Raw genomic sequence first — 24,924 nt, forward strand, 5'->3', positions numbered from 1 at the left:
TCCCGGCTTCCTCCCGCCCTCCAGAGACCCCCCACACACACACACACACCCTCTGCCCTGCTCCCCTCCCCTCGGATCGCCCCCCTCCCCCTCTGCTTGCTCCAGCTGGAGCGGAAGGCGAGTGGAGCCAGTGGCAGGCTGGGCTGTGGAGGGCATCTCCGCCAGGGCGTGCGGCGGGGGCAGCGGGCCAGCCCGGGACTGCTGGAGAGGCCCCCCGCCCTGCCCCGCCCGGGCTCACCTGCTGCGCCCGCTCCGCGCCCAGTTGCCAGCCCAGCAGCACCGTCGTTGCCCGCAGCGCACCGGGCAGGGGCAGAAGGGAGGGAGGGAGGCCGCGGCGGGTGGGGGCTGGCCGGGGCTGGCCAGGCAGGCGGCCTCCTCTTTCCGGGACCCAGTGCGGGCGCGGGCTGGCTGCACCGCGGAGCCCTCGGGGCCGGCGTCCCGGGAGAGCCCCTTCCAGCAGATGCGCTGCTGGGCGGGGCTTCCCCTCCTCCGGCCCTCCCCCTTTACAGCCTCCCCTCCCCACCTTTCGCCCACAGCGGCTTCCATCCCTCCCATTGGCCCCGCACCACAGCCCTGCCGGCCCGAAGCAACAGGAAGCAGCCGGAGTCCCGCCGCCGCCGCCCGGCCAAAGCTCCGCTCCAGAATTGACCGTGGGCTCAGAGAGGCCCGGCTGGACTCCCCGCTTTGGCTGGCGACCGGGGGGGGCGGAGGAGAGGGCGTGGCTGGCCCCCAGGGCCCTCCCACCCCCCCGCTACCCTGGGGAGGGAGGCCGCTCAAGGACTGCCCACCTGTCCTCTGCGTCAGCGACCCCCCAGGCCGGGTGTGGCCGGCACCTGGCCTGCAGCTCCGGCAGCGCTGGAGGGTTGGGGGCGCCCAGGCCAAAGGTTCTCGCGCTTGCTCGCTTCCATCCCTCCCCGGCGAAGTTGACGCGCCCCACCCGGGAGCCCCCCGCGGAAGGCAAAGAGGCGCGTCCCAGAGCACCCCCCACCCCCACCCCCCGCCGGAGGGAGGCCACAACGGGCGCTACGGAAAAGTCTCTTTATTGATAAGTTAAGGGTTAAAACTCTGCACCTCGCCTTGCCCCCCCCGGGGCTTGGCGCGGCTGGGGGGGGGGAGGACACACACGCACACACGCCCCCTCCCTCCCCCCCCCCCCGCGTTTGCAGTCCATTCCACGACACCAAGGGAAATTCTCCTTCGGGCAGTCCGGGGGCAGGAAGGGAGAGACACGCAAGTCCCGAGGCGGAGAAGTCCAGGAGGGGAATGGGGGGGGAGGTATGGGGCAGCATGAAGACCCCCTCTCCCCAGCGGGATGGGGGTTGCGGGAGCCACTCTGCTGGAGGGGCGGGGGGAGGCGGGGAGTCCTTGGTGCATGGCCACAGTGGTGCCGCTGGGGCAGGACAAAAAAAGCCACACACCCCTCCCCCCCAAGACCCTGTTGCAGTTTGGGGGGTAGCTGCCCTATAGGGCTGCGAGGAGAGGCCCTCTAGGCGCCCCACCGGGATCGCGTCCCCCGCCTCGCAGAGCCGCCGGGCTACAAGTCGATGGTGTCGCTGGCGAGACTGAGCGCGTCGATCTGGCGGCAGACGTCGAGGAACTCCTGCTGCAGGAGCGCGGCCTCTGTCCCCCCGCCGCCGCCGCGCTGCCGCCCCCCGAGCGAGGCCAGAGACTCCAGGGAGGCGGGGGGCCGGGCCCAGTACTGCCGGCCGGGGGGCGGCGGGGAGCGGGCCCGGGTGGGGCTGGGGGTGAGCGCCAGGGAGGAGGCGTCGGTGGAGCCGCTGCTGGCGGCGCAGGGCTGGGGCGAGGCGGGGGCGGTGGGCACGGAGGGCAGCAGCTGGACGCAGGAGGCGGCGCGGCAGAGGGGGCTGTCCCCGTCGTCGTCGGAGGGCGCGGGGGCGAGGCGTAGCGAGAGGGTGCTGGCGGCCGAGGAGGGGGGCCCCGTCGGGGCGTCGGCGAGGAAGAGGCCCTCGCAGCTGCAGAGCGCCTCGTCTATGCTGCGCCGCAAGTCGATGGGCGAGGGCGGCCGGAAGTCGGCGGTGGGGTCGGCGTCGAGGAGGGAGGGGGCGCGGAGGGCGCCGAGGGGCAGGTGGTGGGCGGGGCCGCGGGCCTCCTCGCCGGGGGGGGGCTTGCCGTCGGGGGCTTGTGCCAGGGCCCAGGGGCAGTGGCGGGGCAGGCTCTGCTGGGCCTTGGCGGCCACCCGCTCGGCGCAGCAGCGGCAGGAGGAGGAGGAGGGCGCGGCGGGGAGGGGGAGGCCCACGGCGGCCAGGGGGAGGCCCACGCCCGCCTCGCCCAGCCGCCCGGCCAGCTGCAGCGCCCACCAGGCCCAGGGCCCGAGGAGCGGGGCGCGCAGGCCGTAGCCCAAGGCGTGCAGGAGGCCGTAGCCGTGCAGCGCGGCGCTCAGGAGGCCGGCGAGGGCTGCGGGGAGGGCGGCGGCGCGGCGCCAGCGGGCGGCCGGGCGGGGAGGGCAGGTGGCGGTGGCGCCCTTGGCCCGGCGGGGGCAGCGGCAGCAGCAGGAGGCCCGGGCCAGGAGGGCGGCGGCGAGGGGGGCGGCCAGGAGGGCGAAGAGGCCCCGCGCGGCCAGTAGCAGGAAGGGGGCGAGTTGGGGGAGCCGCTGGGCGGCCAGGACGGCGCCCGCGGCGGCGGCGAAGTGCAAGGCGGGCAGCAGAGCGGCCAGCCAGGCGGCGGGAGGGCGGCGCGGCAGCAGCAGGAGCCAGGCCAGGGCCAGCGCCGACGTCAGGCAGGGCAGCGGCAGTTCGTGGAGCAGCCACGCGGCCAGGGGGGGCCAAGGGCCCGGGCGCCCGCAGACCTCCTCGCCCAGCACAAGCAGCGGCAGGGCCCTCGCCGCGCCGGCCCCGGCCAGCAGGAGCTGCAGCGGCGCCAAGAGGCGGCCGTCGGGCGGGCAGCGGCAGGGCAGGGCGGCGAGGCCCAGCAGGGCGAGGAGGGCTTGCAGCGCGAAGAGGGCGCCGGCCCCGTAGACGTGCGCTTCCCAGGCCGGGCCCCAGGCCGCCCGCGCGCCGTGCCAGTCCGCCTGCAGCGGCACCGGGAGGGGCAGGCCGGGCACGAGCAGCGAGGAGAGGCCGGGGGCGCCGGGCGCAGGCAGCGGGGAGGCGCACTCCTCCTCGGGGCGGTCGGGCGGGCAGCCGGGCAGGGCCACGAAGGCACCCCCGCTGCCGGGCGAGGCTGCCGGGCTGCTGGACTCCGGGCCTGCAGGGAGACAAGAGGGGAGGGGGGGAGGAAACCTTCCGTTAGCTCCGTCCGGCCTGCACCGCTCCTGGCTCTCCCCCCCCCCCCGCCGCCCCCTCCCCTTTGCGATGCGCCTTTGGGGAGCTCATTCCAAGAACCTGCTCCAGTCTCCTTTCTGGAAAAGTCACCCCATTTGCCTCCTTCTGGGGTTTGTTTTTTTTACACGATGCATTTGCATGCCCCCAGGCGGCACTGAGACGTCCAGTGCAGAAGGCACCAGGTGATCGTGGGGAAGACCCTTTTCTGCCTGGGACATTTGAGAGCCGCCGCCAGGCTGACCTTAACCGACCGCGAGGTTCATGCAGCGGAAGGCAGCTCCCTTGGGGGAGGGGCCTCGGCTCTGCGACAGAATATCTGCCGGGGCGTGCAGAAGGTCCCGGGTTCGGTCCCTGCCAGCATCTCCAGTGATCAGGACCAGGCAGGAGGGGATGGGGAAGACCTCGTGTTGGAATTCAAGTTAATTACATTTCAGACACTATAGAGGTAGCTGTTGTTGTTTACCTAAAAGAGCTATTGCAGCTTAAAAACCCAATTAGGTTCTGCCTCTTTGAAGCCCAGGGGAAAATGTAAAGGCGCTTTGGTCAGTTGGCGCCTTCGTGTGAAACTCCTTGGATCTCCTATGCAAGGAGATTTCTTCGCCTGTCCGCCTGTCTCAAAGTTCTCGGAGAACAAGAAGCCAGCCAAGAAAGACTTGCAAAGTCGCCACGCAGCAGATAAGAGGGAGACAGCCACGCTAAAAAGCTAACTTTGCTTTCCTTTATCCCAAGTACCTTTCCTGATGTTTTATAGGAAGCTCCCAGATAAGAGAGCTCTGGCTGACCCAAGGCCATTCCAGCAGGTGCAAGTGAAGGATGGGGGAATCAACCCCGGTTCTCCAAGATAAGAGTCCGCACACTTAACGACTATGGCTGACCCAAGGCCATTCCAGCAGCTGCAAGCGGAGGAGTGGGGAATCAAATCCAGTTCTGCTAGATAAGAGAGCTCTGGCTGACCCAAGGCCATTCCAGCAGGTGCAAGTAGAGGAGTGGGGAATCAAACCCGATTTTACCAGATAAGGGAGCTCTGGCTAACCTAAGGCCATTCCAGCAGCTGCAAGTGGAGGAGGGGGGAACCAAACCCAGTTCTCCCAGATAACAGAGCCATGGCTGACCCAAGGCCATTCCAGCAGGTGCAAGTGGAGGAGTGGGGAATCAAACCCGGTTCTCCCAGATAAGAGAGCTCTGGCTGACCCAAGGCCATTCCAGCAGCTGCAAGTGAAGGAGGGGGGAATCAAACCCGGTTCTCCCAGATAAGAGATCTCTGGCTGACCCAAGGCCATTCCAGCAGCTGCAAGTTTAGGAGGGGGGAAATCAAACCCAGTTCTCCCAGATAACAGAGCCATGACTGACCCAAGGCCATTCCAGCAGGTGCAAGTGGAGGAGTGGGAAATCAAACCTGGTTCTCCCAGATAAGAGAGCTCTGGCTGACCCAAGGCCATTCCAGCAGCTGCAAGTGGAGGAGGGGGGAATCAAACCCAGTTCTCCCAGAAAAGAGACCTCTGGCTGACCCAAGGCCATTCCAGCAGCTGGAAGTGAAGGAGAGGTGAATCAAACCCAGTTCTCCCAGATAAGAGACCTCTGGCTGACCCAAGGCCATTCCAGCAGGTGCAAGTGGAGGAGGGGGGAATGAAACCCGGTTCTCCCAGATAAGAGAGCTCTGGCTGACCCAAGGCCATTCCATCAGGTGCAAGTGAAGGAGGGGGGAATCAAACCCGGTTCTCCCAGATAAGAGAGCTCTGGCTGACCCAAGGCCATTCCAGCAGCTGCAGGTGGAGAAGCGGAGAATCAAAGCCGGTTCTCCCAGATAAGAGAGCTCTGGCTGACCCAAGGCCATTCCAGCAGCTGCAAGTGGAGGAGTGGGGAATCAAACCGAGTTTTCCCAGATACGAGAGCCACGGCTGACCCAAGGCCATTCCAGTAGGTGCAGGTGGAGGAGTGGGGAATCAAACCCAGTTCTTCCAGATAAGAGTCTGTGCACTTCACCACTACACCAATCTGGCTCTCAGGGGGTTGGGGTTTTTCCAGCTGTTTGCAATCAGTGACCTCACTGACCGTGGGGGGAGCGATGGGCAGCTGAGTATTCCGCAGAGAGGGCCAGTCCATTGGGGGAAGGGGGGAGCGGGGACTCCCATGGGGCTGTGGGAGAGCAGGCATTCATGCAAGCAATGCTGGCCATTTCTCTAGACTAGACTTTCTGCTTGCAAAAAACCAAAGCAGCCTGTCAAAAGCCGCCTTTCCTGCTTGCAGCTGGTGAGCAGAACTGAGCGGAACTGGCTGGTGCTCCAGCAACGACCCCTCATTGGTTGAGGAGGGGAGGGGAGGATGCCTGAACTGTTGCCAAGGCAACTGAACTGATGCGCCTCCATCTGGATTCCTGCGGCAAATCAGTCTGGCGAGGAGTGTCCCCTTCCCATTTTGCTTCAACTGATCATGGATAACGATCCCCAACTCGAATGGGGTCAAGGTCGGCAAAGGGTCAGACTCCCCCCCCCCCACACACACACACAGAGCAGACCAGGCACGGCGCGCCACTCTGACTGCCTCGTTCTCTCCTGCCTCTTCCGGCTGGGCCATTTAGGGCCACCCGTCTTCTGGTGGGGCCTAGAGATCCCCCCGAATCCCCACTGCTCTCCAGCCAAAGGCACTGCGCCCCCTGCTGAGATTCCCCAAACCCAGCATCCCTTGGGCTGCGCCCCCAAATCTCCAGGAACTTCCCAAGGTGGAGTTGGCAACCCTAGCGGGGCATTAGGAGACCTTAGGCTGGATCTAACCAGGTAGACAGCATTTTGCTACCGGATTGCTGAGTAGCTGGAATGAGAAAGTGAAGATGAAAATATTGGGTTTATATCCCGCCCTCCACTCCAAAGAGTCTCAGAGCGGCTCACAATCTTCTTTCCCTTCCTCCCCCACAACAGACACCCTGCGAGGTAGATGAAGATATTGGATTTATATCCCGCCTTCCACTCCGAAGAGTCTCAGAGCAGCTCACAATCTCCTTTCCCTTCCTCCCCCACAACAGACACCCTGCGAGGTAGATGAAGATATTGGATTTATATCCCTCCCTCCACTCCGAAGAGTCTCAGAGCGGCTCACAATCTCCTTTCCCTTCCTCCCCCACAACAGACACCCTGTGAGGTGGGTGGGGCTGGAGAGGGCTCACCCAGCAGCTGCCCTTTCAAGGACAACCTCTGCCAGAGCTATGGCTGCCCCAAGGCCATTCCAGCAGGTGCAAGTGGGGGAGTGGGGAATCAAACCCGGTTCTCCCAGATAAGAGTCCGCGCACTTAACTACTACACCAAACTGGCTCTCACCTTCCCCTAAAGAAGCTGCAGACAGGGAAAGGTTGACAATTAAAGTGGCAGCACAGTAAGGGTTAACCAGAAAACAGCAACTGGGCTCCAAAGAAAGCACAATGTCAGTACATTGGAAATAAATTCTCACAATTTAGTAAATACAAAATGTTGTCCAATTGTGGAGCGACAGATTCTCAGCCCTTAAAACAGAAAAACTTCTCAGTTTACAAATCCAAAACTTAGGGAGTGAACCCAAGTTTTGGATTAATGAATTGAGAAGTTTCTCTATTTTGAGGACTGAGGATTTGTTGCTCTGCAATTGGATGGAGGTCCCTTCCAACTCTATGATTCTCTGATTCTGTGTCGTGGGGGGAGTAAGCAGTGGATAAGCATTGGGACTGATGCTATTTATTTTGTTCATGAAGTATCTGGAATCGGAGAGTGGGCGGCGATGTGGCTGAGCACGCAGAGGACACCATTGGCATAACCCTAAGCGGGGCTAAGCCCTTCTCAATCCATCTACTCAGGATTCCACCAGATGGAGAGAGCCCCAGGGGATGTGGGCTCCCGGAGGATCCTCCAAACTGGGTGATGGTCCAGAGGGAGAAAAAAAGAAGCTCTTCTGCACACATTTGTCAGTAGCCTGTGGAACTCACTGCCATGTGACACAGTGATGATGGCCACTTAAGGGGGGAATTAGACACATTCATGGCAGATGAATCCCTCAGTGGCATGAGCCTTCGGGACTAGAGAGTCTGCAGGACCAAGGCCGGTGTGCCTCTGGTCAGGTCATAGAATCATAGAGATCTTCTTCATGGTCTCTGTGCATCACACTTGTGGGATACTGCGCCTGCGCGGGTCCCCGATCGGTATCTGTAAGAAAGCCCGGGAAAGATTTCCGCGGACGGCGCCACTGGGCATGCGCCAGCGCCCCACTGCGCACGCCCAACGGCGCCACCGCGGCAATCCCACCAGTTCCTTTCTGACCGCTGCGCGAAGAGCTTCGTTTTTCCTCGTGTTCCCGGTCGGTGAGCTTTGGGTTTTTTTCTACCCTTTTTCCCTGAGCCTCCTGTAAATATTAGCCTGTTTATTGTTTTCTGTAGTGTAGTAGTTAGTTAGTTCTGTAGTTAGTTAGTAAAAAAAAAAAAAAAAAAGTGCGTTGTTGTTTGGGTGCGGGCCGCGGCGGGGTCGTTTTGTCCTCCGGGACTTCCCCCCCCTCTCGCCCCTAGTTTTCTTCTTACCTCCTCTCAGAGGACTCTGAGAGCTCATCCCCAGTGACCGCTGTCTATGGACAGCCGTTGGGGGTTCTTTAAGAGGTGCCAGGCCTGCGGGAAGAAAATCGCCCCCCCCGACGGCCATTCTCTGTGTCTGCTCTGCCTCGGCGAGGGACACAGCGTGGAAGCCTGCCCGCACTGCCTCCGCTTTTCGAAGCAGACCAGAAAGAACAGGGCGGCTAGACTCTCGGCCGCGCTAACGGCCTCGGCACTTCGTCCTCCGATTCAATCGGCGTCGTCCTCGGCATCGGTACCGAAAATGGCTACCGCCCAAACTCCGAAGGCCCCATCGGCCGACGCGGCCCAGGTCGATGCCCCACAGAAGGAGCAACAGTCGGCAAAACGGGCCCCCGACGAGTCGGTCGAGCGGCCTCAGAAGAAACGAAGAGAGGATCCGGGACGTGAATCCTCCAAGAAGGCGAAGAGCAAGGAGAAGCGAAAACGACCACGCTCTCCTCTGCCTTCCCCCGACGTGTCGGCTCTGAGCGGCACCGAACCACTGAAAAAGGTTCCTCCCTCTCCTCTCCGCACCCCCGCCACTCCAGGGGTTAGCGCGAGAAGGCAACGCAGCCCTCCAACGCCAAGGGCTAGCGGCCATCGACCGCGCAGTCCCCCAACTCCACGGGCTAGCGCGCATCGGCATCGCAACTCACCGACGCCTGGGCCCAGCGACCGTCGGCTACAGACCTCAACACACGACGCGGAGATCGACCTAACCTGTCGGTCTCCATCGGTGGCATCTCGCCGGCGGAGTTTCGATTCGGCATTGGACGTCGAGTCACTACCACCGGTCGACGTGACAACGCCTGCGGCCCCCAAGCGAGTGAGACCAAGGGAGCCTCCAGCCGAGCCACGCCATTACCCAACGATGCCGCACTGGGATCACCATCGGTGGCAATCGACGTACTCCTGCTGCCCCCAGTATCACTGGCACCAGCCACTCGACCACCCGGACTGGGAGCATCGATCTGAGCTATCCTCGTTCTCCAGGACATCGCACCGGTCCAAGCAACCTCAGGGATCGGCCCCGATTCCCCACGACAAACGAGTCACACCGACGGAGCCCCCGCGCCGAACACCGACACCGACGCGGTCGCCGCGAAGGGAGCCATCACCGCGCCTATCGGAGCGCTCGGGCCGAGGAGAGTCCTCGCCGTCGGGGTCGGAGAGTGACGAGGAGAGATCCTGGGAGCCCTCACCGGATCCCAACACGTCGGAAGATCTCCCGGTCTCGCCCTCTGAGGACCTACGTTCCTATGCGGAAATGGTCAAGAGAATGGCAGCGGCCATCTCCCTGCCCATCTCTCAACCCAAGCCAACAGTGGATGATAGCGTTTTTGACATCGTCCAGCGGGACACGTCTCCAGCCGTCTCTCTCCCTATGACCAAAGTCATGCTCCAAGCGCTCAAGGACCCGTGGAAGAAACCGTCTTCGGCACCGGTGTCCTCAAGGAAACTGGACCACATGTACAAGGTCCAGGAGGCGGGGGCAGAATTTTTGTTCACACACCCTAAACCAAACTCGGCCATCGTCTCCTCCTCCTCCAGGTCACGCAAGGTGCACTCTACCCCCCCCCCCGACAAGGAGGGGAAGAAACTCGATGCCATGGGGAGGAAGATCTATTCGGCGGGGTCCCTCGGTGCCAAGGTATCGAACTATACGGCTTGTATGGCCAGGTACCAATACGCCTTGTGGGAGCAACTGTCACCCCTCCTGTCTTTCCTACCGGATGACAAGAAGACCACTGCCAAGGCACTGCTGCACGAGGGCCAGAAGGTCGCAAAGCAACAACTAACGGCGGCCAAGCATCTAGTGGACGTCTCGGCCTCGGCAATCATGTCGGCCGTTTCCATCCGCAGGCACTCCTGGCTGAGATCGACCGCCCTACAACAAGACACCAGGGCGCTCATCGAAGATCTGCCATTCGAAGGGGACGGACTCTTTAGTTCCACCACTGATAACGCACTGCAGGAACTGGACAAGAACCTCAAGATCTCCAGGAGCCTTGGGGTGCAGCCACTTCCCAGACAACCCAGAGCCCGACAGTGGAGCAGGTCCTGGTCGAGAAAAACCTCACATAAGCCATCCTCGGACCAACAGTGGCGACCACGCCCTCCACAGCCCGACAAGCAGGCTTACTCGGGGAACAACAGAGGCCGCTACACTGCCCAGCCATCAGGCAAGCCCAAGGGCACCCGCCCCCCCAAGCAGGGGCTTTGACTTTCCTGCACCACGCTTCGTTGCCACCACCCAGCCCACTACCCGTCTGCGCCCTTTCCTGCCTGCCTGGGAGCTGGTCTCCTCAGACAGGTGGGTCCTTTCCATCATTCAAGAGGGCTACAAAATAGACTTTGCTCAAATCCCAACCCGGTCAGTGGTGATCACCACCCCCCCATCCCCACCTCTGCTGGCGGAGGTGGATACCCTCCTACAGAAACAAGCCATAGAGGAAATACCTTCGGAGGACAGAACAGGTGGGTTCTATTCCCGCTACTTCCTAGTCCCAAAGAGGGATGGGGGACTAAGACCCATCATGGACCTCCGGAGCCTGAACAAGTTCATCCTGTATCGAAAATTCAGAATGTCCACACTGCAGTCCATCTTGCCCCTCATCAACCAAGGGGATTGGATGGCCACCCTAGACCTAAAGGACGCTTACTTTCACATCAGCATCCACCCGGAGTTCAGAAGGTTCCTCAGGTTTGCCATAGGCCCACAACACTTCCAGTTCACAGCACTACCCTTCGGGCTCTCCACGGCACCCAGGGTGTTCACAAAGATGATGAGTGTCGTGGCCGCCTACCTGCGGCTGCAGGGGGTGATAGTCTTCCCATACATAGACGACTGGCTCCTGGTAGCCAATTCAAGGGAAAGTCTATCCACCCACATCGCAACCACACTGCAACTCCTCGATGCCCTGGGTCTGCAGGTCAATCGGGAAAAATCAAAGCTCACTCCATCAAGGACAGTGCAGTTCATAGGGGCGGTGCTGGACACAAACCTCCATCGAGCATTTCTCCCCGCCCAGAGGGCAGAGGACATCACCAATTCAGTGCAGCTGCTCCGGAGCCAGGGCTGGGGCACAGCAAAGCAGCTTCAGCGGATGCTGGGGCTGATGGCGGCAACGACAAGCGTGCTTCTTTACGCGAAACTGAGGATGAGAGACTTACAGCTATGGTTTCTTCGTCAGTTTCGCCCCGACAAAGACTCACCTCGAAAGAGGTTCACTATTCCTCCTACGACGCTCCAATCGCTCCAGTGGTGGGAGTCCAGAGACAATATCTGCCAGGGAGCTCCTTTCCACCTCCCACCGCCCTCAGTGACCATCACCACGGATGCCTCCCAGTGGGGCTGGGGCGCCCACATGGAAGGCCTGTGTGTGGGGGGCCCGTGGCCTCCCAAGCTGGCAGTGCACCATATAAACTACCTAGAACTGCTAGCGGTTCACTTTGCCCTTCGTTCCTTCCGCCCAAAGCTGATAGGGAGGACGGTGGCACTACTCACAGACAACACCACCGCTCTGGCGTACATCAACAGGCAGGGTGGGACAGTGTCCCGCCGCCTCTGTGCTTTGGCGATAGACTTGTGGACGGAATGCATCCAGCACGACGTCTTCGTGAAGGCCGCACACCTTCCAGGGGTCCTCAACATTCAAGCGGACTCCTTGAGCAGGGGGGGAGCCTCCCCACACGAGTGGGAACTTCAGTGGCGATTCCTACAGCCAGTCTTCCAGCTCTGGGGATACCCACAGCTGGATGCCTTTGCCACGGCAGACAACAAGAAGTGCCCCATGTTCTGCTCCAGAGGGGGTGCGGACCCCGCATCCCTGGGGGACGGGCTCCTCATCCCGTGGGAGGGCCGTTTCCTCTATCTGTTCCCTCCCCTCCCTCTGCTGACCAGGGTAATAAACAAGTTAGCGGGGGAGAAGCCACGCTGCATACTGGTGACACCTTGGTGGCCCCGCCAAAACTGGTTCGCCTCCCTACTGACCCTGTCGGGGGGGAACTTCTACCACTTCCCAGCGGAACCAGACCTCCTGTCGTCCCAACGGGGGCTGGTGCTACACCACAACGTGCCACACCTGAAACTGACAGCGTGGCACATAGATCCTTAGAGTTCTCGGGCAGGGTCCAGGAGGTCCTGTTAAACAGTAGGAAGCCCTCCACCAGAGCATCCTATGACAGGAAGTGGAAGAGGTTCTCGGACTTCATGGCTGATCGGCCAGTCGCACCTAGGGAGGCAGGCCTGCCGGCAGTCTTTGACTTTCTGCTGTCCCTAGTAGACGCAGGCTTAGTGTTTTCCTCCATTAAGGTCTACCTGGCAGCCATTTCTGCTTTTCACGAACCTGTGGGCGGGTACTCTGTCTTCGCCCACCCCCAGTCCAAGAAGTTCATGAAGGGACTATTCAGGCTGCATCCACCATCCAAGCTCCCCACCTCTCCGTGGGACCTGTCGCTAGTCCTAGATAGACTAACCAGGCGTCCCTTCGAACCCATGGCCTCATGTTCCCTGCAGCTTCTGTCCTGGAAGACTGCTTTCTTAGTGGCCATCACCTCCATGCGCCGTGTAGGGGAACTCACGGCGATGCGTTGTGACTACCCCTACCTAGCCTTTAGAGAGTCTGGCGTCTCCCTGGCCCCTGATATCAACTTCCTCCCTAAGGTGCCCTCCCAATTCCACCTCAATCTGGAAGTGTGGCTACCCGCCTTCTTCCCGAACCCCTCCTCGGACGAGGAGCGGAGGCTGCACTCCCTGGACGTTAGGCGTGCCCTGCTTTTTTACCTAAGCCGATCCAAGTCCTTTCGCAGGGACCAGCAGTTATTCGTTTCATACACTGCGCCCAGACTGGGCGACAGGATTTCTTCACAGAGATTCTCGAAGTGGTTGACCGAGACCATCAAGCTCTGCTACCTCCTAGCAAAGAGGCCACTGCCTGGTCCCGTGCGTGGCCACTCCACACGAGCGATGGCGACATCGGTGGCGTTCCTGAAGGGCGTGTCTTTGGCTGATGTCTGCAAAGCTGCTACCTGGTCTTCCCCGCATGCTTTCATGAAGCACTATGCGTTGGACGTGCATGCTCAGCAGAGAACCCGGTTGGGGACGGCGGTGCTACAATCTGTCATCTCCGGTTGACCGTCTTCCCACCTCCAGGTATGCCTTGCTTGCTAATCTCCCACAAGTGTGATGCACAGAGACCACGAAGAAGATAGACAGGTTGCTTACCTGTAACTGTAGATCTTCGAGTGGTCATCTGTGCAGTCACACTACCCACCCTCCTTCCCCACTGCTGACGGTCTCCCTTCCTTAGGGGCTTTCAGCGGTCAAGAAGGAACTGGTGGGATTGCCGCGGTGGCGCCGTTGGGCGTGCGCAGTGGGGCGCTGGCGCATGCCCAGTGGCGCCGTCCGCGGAAATCTTTCCCGGGCTTTCTTACAGATACCGATCGGGGACCCGCGCAGGCGCAGTATCCCACAAGTGTGACTGCACAGATGACCACTCGAAGATCTACAGTTACAGGTAAGCAACCTGTCTTTAGAAGGGACCTCTAGTCCAACCCCCTGCACAATGCAAGAAACTCACAAATACCTCCCCCTAAATTCACAGGATCCTCATTACTGTCAGATGGGCCATCTAGCCTCTGTTGAAAAATCTCCAAGGATTTAAAAATCTCCTTCAAGATCCCTTCCAGCTTTCACGCTCAGTGCATAGATGGAATTCACTGCCACAGGAGGTAGTAGTAGCTGCAAGCATAGCCAGCTTCAAGAGGGGATTGGATCAACATATGGAGCAGAGGTCCATCAGTGGCTCTTAGCCACAGCGTATTGTTGGAACTCTGTCTGGGGCAAGCGATGCTCTGTATTCTTGGTGCTTGGGAGGGGCAACAGTGGGAGGGCTTATGGTGTCATGGCCCCACTGATGGCACCTGGGGTTGTTTTGGCCACTGTGTGACGCAGAGTATTGGACTGGATGGGCCGTTGGCCTGATCCAACATGGCTTCTCTTATGTTCTTATATGATACAGAGAGTTGGACTGGATGGGCCATTGGCCTGATCCAACAGGGCTTCTCTTATGTGACACAGAGTGTTGGACTGGATGGGCCACTGGCCTGACCCAACAGGGCTTCTCTTATGTTCTTATGTGACACAGAGTGTTGCATTGGATGGGCCGTTGGCCTGATCCAACATGGCTTCTCTTATGTGACACAGAGTGTTGGACTGGATGGGCCACTGGCCCGATCCATCATGGCTTCTCTTATGTTCTTATGTGACACAGTGTTGCACTGGATGGGCCGTTGGCCTGATCCAACATGGCTTCTCTTATGTTCTTATGTCTGGGGCAGTGAGGCTCTGTATTCTTGGTGCTTGCGGGGGGGCAACAGTGGGAGGGCTGCTAGTGTCCTGGCCCCACTGATGGACCTCCTGAAGGCACCTGGGGGGGGTTTGGCCACTGTGTGGCACTGTGGCCGCTGCACAGTGCACAGTCCCTGCAGCCGCTGTGGCCGGACCTGCCTGTCCCACATTGGTCTTGTCAGCCACCAGCGAGCCTGCAGCAAACGTGGACTATTGCACCCTTCTTAAATCTTCGTTCGCGAAGCCAAGCCGAGAGGGGGGCACAGAGTGTTGGACTGGATGGATCACTGGCCTGATCCAACATGGCTTCTCTAGTTCTGCGGTACTTGGGCTTCTCCAGTAGGGAGAACCACTTTGAGGCAGCCTTGGGGCCGGAATGCGATCTCTTGGTGGGGGGGGGAGTTAGCCCCTGGACAGGAATCCCTAGTGATGGAAGGAAAGAAGGAAGGCAGCAGCAGACCCCAGGTGGAAACCCAGCCTTTTATTATTCTCTCAACTCTGCAAAAGCTCTGCACCCCCCCCCACACACACCCTCCCCACGCTCCTTCCTTCCGGGCGTCCTCTGATCACGCAGCAGGACCAGCTTGCGGGGCCCAGGCAGGCTCACCGCCTGGTGACTGGCAAGGGCTTGACCAGGTAGCTCTCGATGTGCTCAAAGATGGTGTAGGGGTCTTGGTCAGCGTTGAGGGCGATGCCGTCTTCGTAGAAGTCCTCCAGCTCCCTCGCTTGCTGGTGGTAATAGTCTGCCTTCACCTCCACCTTCTCGGGCCGGTTCTTTGGGTTCTGGCGGAGGCGCTGGTTCACCTCGGCGTTGATGGGTGGCTTGAAGATGCTGTGGTACCTCTCCCCCGCGACCGGGTCTGTGGCCCACTGGCAGAGGCGCTGCAGGGCCACCTCCGTGGGCAAGTTGAGGAAGAAGACCCGGTTGGGCTCGAAGCCGGTGTGCTTCATGAGGGAGGCCTGGTCGACGTCGCGGGGGAAGCCATGGAGCACCCAGCCGCAGCTCAGGCAGTCCTGCCGGTTCAGCCGCTCCTTCAGCACACTCAGGACGATGTTGTCACTCACCGGGTAGCTGCTGTTGAAGAAGGGCTTGATGAGCTCGCTCAGCGGGGTGCGCTCGACCACCTTCTCCCGCAGCAGGTCCCCCAGGCGGAGGTTGACCAGCCCATATTTCTGGGCCAGCAGAGCCGCCTGGAGGTGCTTGCCGCTGCCGGGCGGGCCCAGGAGAAGGACGCGGGGCAGAAAGGGGGCCTTGGAGGCCGGGCGGCTCTGCACAAAGCTCAGGGCCTGGGCAAAGACGTCCACGCAGGGCTGGTCAGCATTGATGGCCTTGTGGTTCTTTGCGTAAGCCTGGATGACGCCGGGGATGTTGCGGTGACTCTCCAGAAGCCGACTGGCGGTGACTTGCTCCGAGATGCCTTCCGGGACCACCAGGCGCCTCTGCACCATGAAGTCGACTGGCCAGTCGAAAGTAGAGTGGTAGACTTCCTTCGTGAAGGGGTCCAGGAGCTTGCCCAGGTTCCTTTCCACCAGGACGGTGTCTGGCGCATGGAGCACAATGACGTGTCGTGGGGCGATGCCCTTCTCCTGCAGCTGCAGGGCCTGGTCCCTCGTCTCGGGGAAGCCGTCCACCACCCAGCCCAGGCTCATGCACTCCTCGTCAGACAGGCGCTCCTCCAGGAGGGAGACCCACAGCTCATCCGGGATCGCCTCCTGCTGGGCCAGGCAGGAGAGCACCTCCTGGGACTTCTTGAGCTTCTGGTTGTGGACGAGATCCTGGGGGCAAACGTAGGTGGCGCTCAGGTGCTTGCAGATCCAGCGGGAGATGGTGGTCTTGCCGGAAGCCGGGGGCCCCACCACAAAGACCCTGGGCACGTCGGCATTGTTCTTCCGCAGGTGCCCAATCATGAAGTCCACGGGGTCCTCAGGGCGGTAGATGAGGAGAGCTTCCATGAGGCTCTGCATGAGCTCAAAGATCCGGTGCTTCTCGGCATACAGCGCCATCTCCGGAGGGATCTGGTGGGGCTTGTTGGTGGCATCCATCTCTCCCTAACCCTCTGCCCGCCGGAGCCAGACCCTGAACTGGAACTCACATTCCAAGGTTCCCGAGCAGCTCATGGTGATGTCACAGTCCTTGGAAGCAGCTTGCGGAATCAATGCACACACACACACACACACACACCACTAGCCTCATCCAGAGCTCTAACCTCTTATCATAGAATGGTCAGTCCATTAGCAGAATGCTGAAGGCCCCAGCAGAGGTGGCTGACAGCTGAACAATTTGGCTCCCAAATTCTGCTAACCAGGGCTTTTTTGGGGAGAAAAAGCCCAGCAGGACCTCATGTGCATATTAGACCACGCACTCCTAACATTGCCATTGTTTCACACAGGGCTTTTTGGGGAGAAAAGGCCCAGCAGGAACTCATCTGTATATTAGACCACACACTCCTAACATCACCATTGTTTCACACAGGGCCACGGGCCACCGTGCAAGAGAGGGACTGTGGCTCAGTGGAAGAACCTCAGCTTGGCCTGCAGGAAGTCCCAGGTTCAATCCCCAGAATCTCCAGTTAAAAAGGACCAGGCAGGAGGTGAGGGGGAAAGACCTCTGCCTGAGGTCCAGGAGAGACACTGCCACTCTGAGGAGACAAGGCGAGGGTTGCCAAGTCCAATTCAAGAAATATCTGGGGACTTTGGGGGTGGAGCCAGGAGACATTGGGGCGGAGCCAGGAACAAGGGTGTGACAAGCATAATTGAACTCCAAGAGAGTTCTGGCCATCACATTTAAAGGGACTGCACACCTTTTTAAATGTCTTCCTTCTACAGGAAATAATGAAGGATAGGGGCACCTTCTTTTGGGGCTCATAGAATTGGACCCCCTGGTCCAATTGTTTTGAAACTTGGCAGGTACTTTGGGGAGAGGCACTAGATGCTATACTGAAAATTTGGTGCCTCTACCTCAAACAACAGCTCCCCCAGAGCCTCCGCAACCTCCAGATCAATTTCCCATTATACCCTATGAGAATTGATCTCCACATAGAAAATAATGAAATGCTCAGCAGACGTTTCCCTCCCCCCGGCCTCGCCCCCCGTTTCTGGCGAGTCTGAAGCAGGGGATTGGCCTCTCTACTCATGAGTTGCTGCCAACTTCTTCACAGCAACACAGACACACCATCCCAAGAGGAAGCCTTTCCAATTGGAGGCTGGAGCCTGCGGTGGGGAAAAAAATCACATGGTGGCTTTGGGGGCGGGGCTTCCCACCCACCGACCAGGTGACTGGGGGCGGGAAGGAGCCTGGGAAAGCGGAAGAACTCCCGCTGGGAACTGGGGATTGGCAAGCCTAGACAAGGCTGACCTTGGTGGACCCAGAGGGTCTGGTTCAGATGAAGGCAGCTTCAAGTACAGCCTTCCTGTGTGTTGTGCAGACCGCCTCCTCCTCCTCCTTGTCAGATGAAGACGCTCAAGAGGAAGCTGGACACCTGACACCACCATGGAAGGCCTGAACAGCAAGGGGAGTCCCATGTAGCTCAGGCAGCCTAGACATCCTTCAGTTTGAGACAGTCTGGACACCCTTCAGACTTCTTCTTCAACACGGCACAGAGGCTGAGGCTTTCCCCTGAGAAGAACCTCAGAAGAGCCCTGCTGGGTCAGACCAGGGAGGGTCCATCTAGTCCAGCCTCCTGTCTCACACAGTGGACAACCAGTTCCTCTGGAGGGCAAGCAACAGGGCATGGAGGCTGAGGCCTTCCCCGAGAAGAACATCAGAAGAGCCCTGCTGGGTCAGACCAGGGAGGGTCCATCTAGTCCAACCTCCTGTCTCACACAGTGGCCAACCAGTTCCTCTGGAGGGCAAGCAACAGAGCAGAGAGGCTGAAGCCTTCCCCTAGAAGAACATCAGAAGAGCCCTGCTGGGTCAGACCAGGGAGGGTCCATCTAGTCCAGCCTCCTGTCTCACACAGTGGCCAACCAGTTCCTCTGGAGGGCAAGCAACAGAGCAGAGAGGCTGAGGCCTTCCCCTAGAAGAACATCAGAAGAGCCTAGCAGGATCAGACCAGCGAAGGTCTTCTAGTCCAGCATCCTGTCTCATGCATTGCTCAACCGGTATCCGTAGAGGGCCAGCAAACCAGTCACAGAGACAAAGGCCTTTTCTTCTTGGCACTGACTGCCTTTAAACGTAGAAATAATTTCAGGTGGGCACCTGGCTTGGTCTGCAGTACCAGAGCACGATCTGAGTCCAGGCGCACCAAAGAGACTCTGATTTTGATGCTCCAAAGGCTGCAGCTTGATTTTCATCAATGTGCAGAATTCTTTGTCACCTGCAAACTTGGCTGCTCACCCTAAATTCCGGATCGTTTATGAACAAATGAAATAACACCAGCCCCAATACCGATCCTTTTGGGACCCCGCTGCATACTTCCCTACATTGGGAGAACTGCCCATACATTTTGCCATTTGCTTCCTCTCATTTAGCCATTTTTTAATCCACAAAAGAACCCGCCCTCGTATCCCATGACTTTGGAGTTTATTCGGGCATCTTTGGAGAGGTGATGTCAACCAGGCCTGTTATCAGCAGATTGGTTCACTTTCCAAAGAACTGCAGAAGACTGATGAGGCCGGATTCCTTTTATGCTTGGACTGCTAAGTGTTCTCAAGAGTCATTGGGGAGTTGCCTTGTCAGAAGCCTGTGAAAGTTCAGATTCCCGCCCCCCCCCCATCACCCTCACCCACCAGCTCGTTCACTTTCTGAAACAACCCCAAATGTCAAGAACAAGTCCCTAAAAAGGATTTCTTTTAAATTTTGTGGTCCAGAAACAGTTTGTTGATTTTCCTAATAGTATAATCATTGCCGATGAGTGGTCAATTATCTAAAACATATTCACATATCCATTTATATATTGTTTTCAATATTCCATCTAAGTTGTGGAGTCTTGTGAGCAAAAATTCTGCTTTGTGAGTTCCTGGCATTAAAGCTGTGAGCTGCTGCGTCCATTAGTGTGCTCTGGGGCCATTTTTCCTGAGCGAGGACAAAAATGTGTGAGCCGGAGGCTAAAAAGCTGTGAATGAGCTCACACTAACTCAGCTTAGAGGGAAGACTGATTGTTTTGTGTGTTCATATATGTATTTATACATATGTATTCATGCCTGTATTAATCTATGTATTATAATATCAATATTTACTAACCTGCATCTATATTCTTTTAGGGATTTAGGTAGAATAGTGTTGTTAACAAATGAGGCCACAGTAGAGTGTCAATCACGGTGGACAGCCAGGGCCTAATCTTGTCTCCCTGGTAACAGAAGAGAGGTCACCAACGGAAGATGTCTACAAAGCTGGAATGCGACCTTGGAGAAAAGCAACACCAGGGTCCGGAAACTAATTCAAAGACTTTTGAGCAGGAGGCTTTTAGGTGGGAGAAATGATGAGCCGTTAAACTGTAACCTATATTTGGACTGTACCTTTCACTTTTTGTCAGTCTGGCAAGACACGTAGTCTTGCTTGCAGGTGCTACAAGAGTCTGCTACCTGATTCTTCATTAAAAGCTCCCCTGCATTGACTCAAGAAGTCTTGTGACGGATTCTGGGCAAAACCTGATACCTAAAGGTTAGTGATGAGGCAGAACTTCGCTTTGCAGAAACTGCACTGGTCAGGTAGCCAAGGCAGAACAAATGGAAGCTGAGTTCAGACAAGACAGAGGTGATGCCAGCTGGGAAGGCTAAGGGACCGAGTCCAGTTGTCCTAGATGGAGATGTTGGCTTTTTCAGGACTGGTCAAGAGGATGAGGGCCTGGCTGTCCTAGTGGCCAGGAGCACCTTCTCTACCAGTAGCTTCTGAGTCAACAGTGTGATGCGGCGGCTAAAAAGGCAAATGCAATTTTGGGCTGTATCAACAGAAGTGTAGTGTCCAGATCACGTGATGTGATGGTATCGCTTTACTCTGCTCTGGTAAGATCTCACCTGGAGTCTTGTGTTAAGTTTTGGGCACCACATTTTAAGAAGGATCTAGACCAGCTGGAACAGGTCCAGAGGAGGGCGACGAAGATGGTGAATCCTATGGAGGAGACCAAGTCCTATGAGGAAAGGCTGAAGGAGCTGGGCATGTTTAGCCTGGAGAGGAGGCAGTTGAGAGGTGATAGGATCACCATCTTCAAGTCCTTGAAGGGCTGTCATCTAGAGGAGGGTGTGGAATTGTTTTCTGTGGCCCCAGAAGGTAGGACCAGAACTAGTGGGTTGAAATTAAATCAAAAGAGTTTCTGGTACAACATTAGGAAGAACTTCCTGACTGTTAGAGGGGTTCCTCAGTGGAACAGGCTTCTTCCTCGGGAGGTGGTGGGCTCTCCTTCCTTGGAGGTTTTTAAACAGAGTCTAGATGGCCATCTGACAGCAATGAAGATCCTGCGAATTTAGGGGAGGTATTTGTGAGTTTTCGACTCTGGGGTGACGTTGCTTTCACAACGTTTTCACGGCAGACTTTTTTACGGGGTGGTTTGCCATTGCCTTCCCCAGTCACGACTTGAGTTCAATCCCAGCAGAAGCTGGGTTCAGGTAGCTGGCTCCAGGTTGACTCAGCCTTCCATCCTTCTGAGGTCAGTGAACTGAGTCCCCAGCTTGCTGGGGGGAAAGTGTAGATGACTGGGGAAGGCAATGGCAAATCACCCCGTAAAAAAAAAGTCTGCCATGAAAATGTGAAAGCAACGTCACCCCAGAGTCGAAAACGACTGGTGCTTGCACAGCTTTACCTTTTTATTTGTGAGTTTCCTGTACTGTGCAGGGGGTTGGACTAGATGACTCTGGAGGTCCCTTCCAGCTCCCCTGGGACCCACCCTCCAAGGCAGCCATCTTCTCCAGGGGAGTTGCTCTCAATCAGCTGGGGATCAGCTGTACTTCCAGGGAATCTCCAGGCCCACCCTGGAGACTGGCAACCCTCCTGCCCAGAAGTTGCTAAAGGGCATCTGGTTCAGGAATATTATGCATTTATAGAGACTAAAAATATTAAAATATAAACTTTCTTAGAGTTAACCGATGTGAGAGTCTTGTACTTTATGCTGGGGTGGGGGGAAGGAACACAGAATTACTTGGCAGGAGGCACCCCGCCCCCCCCCCAAATGACAAGAGCAGAGGTGGAGTTCTAGCAGGAGCTCCTTTGCATATTAGGCCACACACCCCTGATTTAGCCAGTCCTCCAAGAGCTTACAGGGCTCTTCTTGCAGGGTCTACTGGATGCTCCCGGAGGATTGGCTACATCAGGGGGTGTGGCCTAATATGCAAAGGAGCTCCTGCTAGAATTCCACCCCTGGACAGGAGATTCCCAGTGGCTGCTTGGTTGAGACATGGAGGGGTGGGGGTAGAGATGTGAAAGCCCAGAAAAAAAATGGAAAAATTTGGGGGGAAAAACCGGTTTTGCTCCCGTTTTTTTCCTGAAGCCTTCCCCCCCCCCAAAAAAAAATTGGAAAAATTGTAAAAAAAAGAAAAGAAATTGATTATGGAATGTTTTATTTTTACAGGATGAATAAAATATTTTAAGACAAGGTATTCAAATATTTTCCAAATCATTTCTAAAAAATATGTCTGGTATCAGATTATTCTAATTTCTGTGCATGGAGGACGAGCAAGTCCTAGTTCATGCCCATTCGTGGAAACTTAGTCCTGCACTCCCTTCTATACACTTCCCCCTCTTCAATTCTTTTTATGAGAATGAGTTTTTTATTTTTATTTAATACTGCGGAGAGGAAATATGAATAATTGTTACTTCTGGATTTTTAAAAATTGCTTTGTGGAGGGTTTTTTTGTTGTTGTCTGTTCCACATAAACTAGTAAACAGTTCAGGAGAGTGTTGCTCCATTTGTTACAATGACAAACAAATATTATTTTAAAAGTAAATTCTGTTTGCAATAATTGTTTGGATACACTGTATTTTTAATATGCTAGTTGTGATAATTTCATGCCAAGTAAAATTGTCCATAGACATATTTTATGTTCCTAAAGAAAAAGAATGACTTTCAATCTGAAAAAGAAAAAAGAAGTGCTAATGTAGCGGGTTTTTTTTTCAATTTTTCCAAAAATTTCCATTTTTTCCCAAGCTTCAGAATTTCCGGAAATTTTACATCTCTAGGTGGGGGAAGCTTTGGTGAGCCCCCCCTCAGACAAATGGGCCAAAGGCACCCTCAAGAACCTCCCCCACCCCAAGCACACGGATTGCACCCCTTGCTAGGCTCCAAGAAGGAAGCCCCAAGACCCCTGCAAGTCAGGGGAGCCTCCCCCAGTCCCACCCCATCAGGAATGTTGGTGCCCCTCTTCCTGCTGCCCTGTGCTGGGCCTCAGTTTCCCCTTTGTGGCACCGTTGGGGTGGGCCCTTCCACAACTCAGGCCAAAGGGGCAGAGGCTTGGGAAAGCAGAACCCCCCCCACCCCCAAATACACCCCCAGCTTGCACAGCAGTCCAGCCAGCCACATTCAGAGAACATCTAGAACATAGCACCTGTAAATGTTAGTTTTTAACTTTGATGGTTTTAATTACAATGGTTTTAAATAGCAACCTTTATGAATTATATATTGTATTGATGTAATGTTTTCTATAGTAATCATGTATCTATTATATGTTGTGAGCCGCCCTGAGCCTGCTGCAGCAGGGAGGGCGGGATATAAATAAAATATTATTATTATTATTATTATTATTATTATTATTATTATTATTATTATTATTATTATTATTATTATTATTATTATTATTATTATTATTATTATTCCTGACTGCTGCCTGACCCGCTGAGAGGGGCCTAGCCCACCCACCCACCCCGCCGGGGGCTCAGCCTCTCTCCTTCCTCCTGCTGCTGCAAAGGACAGGCAAGATCTCCCCCCCCCCCGCAAAAAAAAAACAGAAGGAGAGGCTCCTCTGGGCAGCTCACCTGGCTCCAAGGCACCCTCAGGGATCAGGGAGGAGTCCCCCGGCAGCTCCCAGGTGCTCTCCGTGGCATTCCCGTCCGGTGGCTCCCAGGTCACTGGAGGAATCCTGGATCCTAAGAGGCCTGAGAAGAGAACAGGGGGATGGAAAGGGCTTCAGGGAAGGTCTCCCACCTGACGTCAGCCTTTGGGAGCCCCAAAGCAAGAGGGCAGCTCTCCTTCTGCCTCTGTTCCGGGCTCAGTCAGATCTAGCCTCAGTGACACCTAGACTGGACTACTGCTATGCACTGTTGTTGGGGCTGCCCTTGAAGAATGTTCAGAAGCTGTTGCTAGTACAGAATGCTGTGTCTAGACTGCTATAATAGAAGAAACATCAGGGTGAACCAATAAACACTACTATCAAAACATTTATTACAAGAAAATAATGGGGTGATGAGAAAAGCCAGTGGTCTCTGCTTCTAAGTAGCCTCTACTTCTAAACAGTCTATAATGAGAAACAGAAGTGTGCACATTTCAAAGCCTCTACCTTTGAACAGACTGTAATAAAATACACAGGAGTGCACGCAGGCACTTTAGCATAACCTCTTTTCCCAAACAGTCTGCACTTAAATGAATCCAAATAGTCTGCAGTAGAATAAATCAAAGTGCACATAGCCACTTTTAGAGGGCATGCAGGCACTTTTTTAAAGGTCAAGAGTCTGCATGTGACTCATATACCAAAGCATTAGTCTGTAATGGATTATTTCATCCAGAGTGCACACAGGCACTTTATCAAACAAATTATCCCACTTCACAGTCATGCACTCTCAGTCCACTATCGTTTCAATGAGGGGTTGGGATAAAGCATAAGTTCATCCACATAAAGCCAGGATTGATAGTACAGTGTTTATTGTTTCACCCTGATGTTTCTTCTATTATAGCTTTGCTTAAACTCAGGGAGCCCCCTCTTTTTCTACAGTGGCTAGACTGCTACCAGGCGCATTAATTTATGGCCCCCGAAACTACAGCAATTACACTGGCTACCGATCTTCTCCCAAGCCCAATTCAAGGAGTCATTTTTGTCCCTTAAAGCCATGCAGGCTTGGAGAACTCCTCCACATTCCTGCCTGGGAATTAAGATCACAGGGAGAAGTCCCCCTGCCTGCCCCACCACTCAAAGAAGCTCATTAGGTGCCTCCATGAGGCAGGGCCTTTTTGGTGGCAGCCCCACAATTGTGGAACAACCTCCCCAGGGAGGCACATCAGTCTCCCTCATTCCTGTTGCTGAAGAAAATTTTATTTAGGGTTGTTGCATTTGACTGATTTAATCCTGTGGAGTTTTTAAATATAAATTGTGATCCTTTATGTCAGGGGTGGCCAAGGGTAGCTCTCCAAATGTTTTTTGCCTACAACTCCCATCAGCCACAGCCATTGGCCATGCTGGCTGGAGCTGATGGGAGTTGTAGGCAAAGAACATCTGGAGAGATACCGTTGGCCACCCCTACTTTATGTGGCTTTATAATTGTTGTTTTATGTACATTGTTGTAATGTGGTTTCTGTCACTGAGTTCTGTGAGAGAGAAGGCGGCCAGAACAAAAGGGCAGCAGGTCTGTCCCAGTCCCGGGGCAGCAGCTTCTGTCCGGAGCAGGGTCTCCCCCCCACCTCGCTCAAACAAAGGGCCATCCCTCATTTGGCTTCAGCCAAGGCAGCCAGCAGTAGGGAGGTCGTGAGACTCCGGGGCCCCACCCTGGATTTCTGCCCAAGACCCCACATTTGCAAAGACCATCCCTGCTGGAATTCCCATCCTGACCTCCCCCCACATGCCCCATCTCTGTCCCCCCCTTGCAGAAA

General features: G+C 56.4%; 2 protein-coding genes across 2 annotated transcripts; both read right to left on the minus strand.

Annotated features, from left to right (window-relative positions):
* Positions 1-1,534: 1,534 nt before the first annotated feature.
* On the minus strand, positions 1,535-7,843 carry PRRT4 (proline rich transmembrane protein 4). The gene is made up of 2 exons (XM_060244531.1): positions 7,816-7,843; positions 1,535-3,204 (listed from the first exon to the last, which is right to left on the minus strand). Exons 1-2 carry the CDS (start codon positions 7,841-7,843, stop codon positions 1,535-1,537), a joined length of 1,698 nt encoding a protein of 565 aa, XP_060100514.1.
* Positions 7,844-14,800: 6,957 nt separating this feature from the next.
* Positions 14,801-16,242, minus strand: LOC132575962 (adenylate kinase 8-like). Its single transcript, XM_060244651.1, has one exon. The coding sequence runs from the start codon at positions 16,238-16,240 to the stop codon at positions 14,801-14,803; it is 1,440 nt and encodes a 479-aa protein (XP_060100634.1). The 5' UTR covers positions 16,241-16,242.
* Between the last annotated feature and the right edge of the window lie 8,682 nt (positions 16,243-24,924).

Source organism: Heteronotia binoei, chromosome 8, assembly GCF_032191835.1.
Source record: "Heteronotia binoei isolate CCM8104 ecotype False Entrance Well chromosome 8, APGP_CSIRO_Hbin_v1, whole genome shotgun sequence".
Lineage (NCBI taxonomy): Eukaryota > Metazoa > Chordata > Lepidosauria > Squamata > Gekkonidae > Heteronotia > Heteronotia binoei.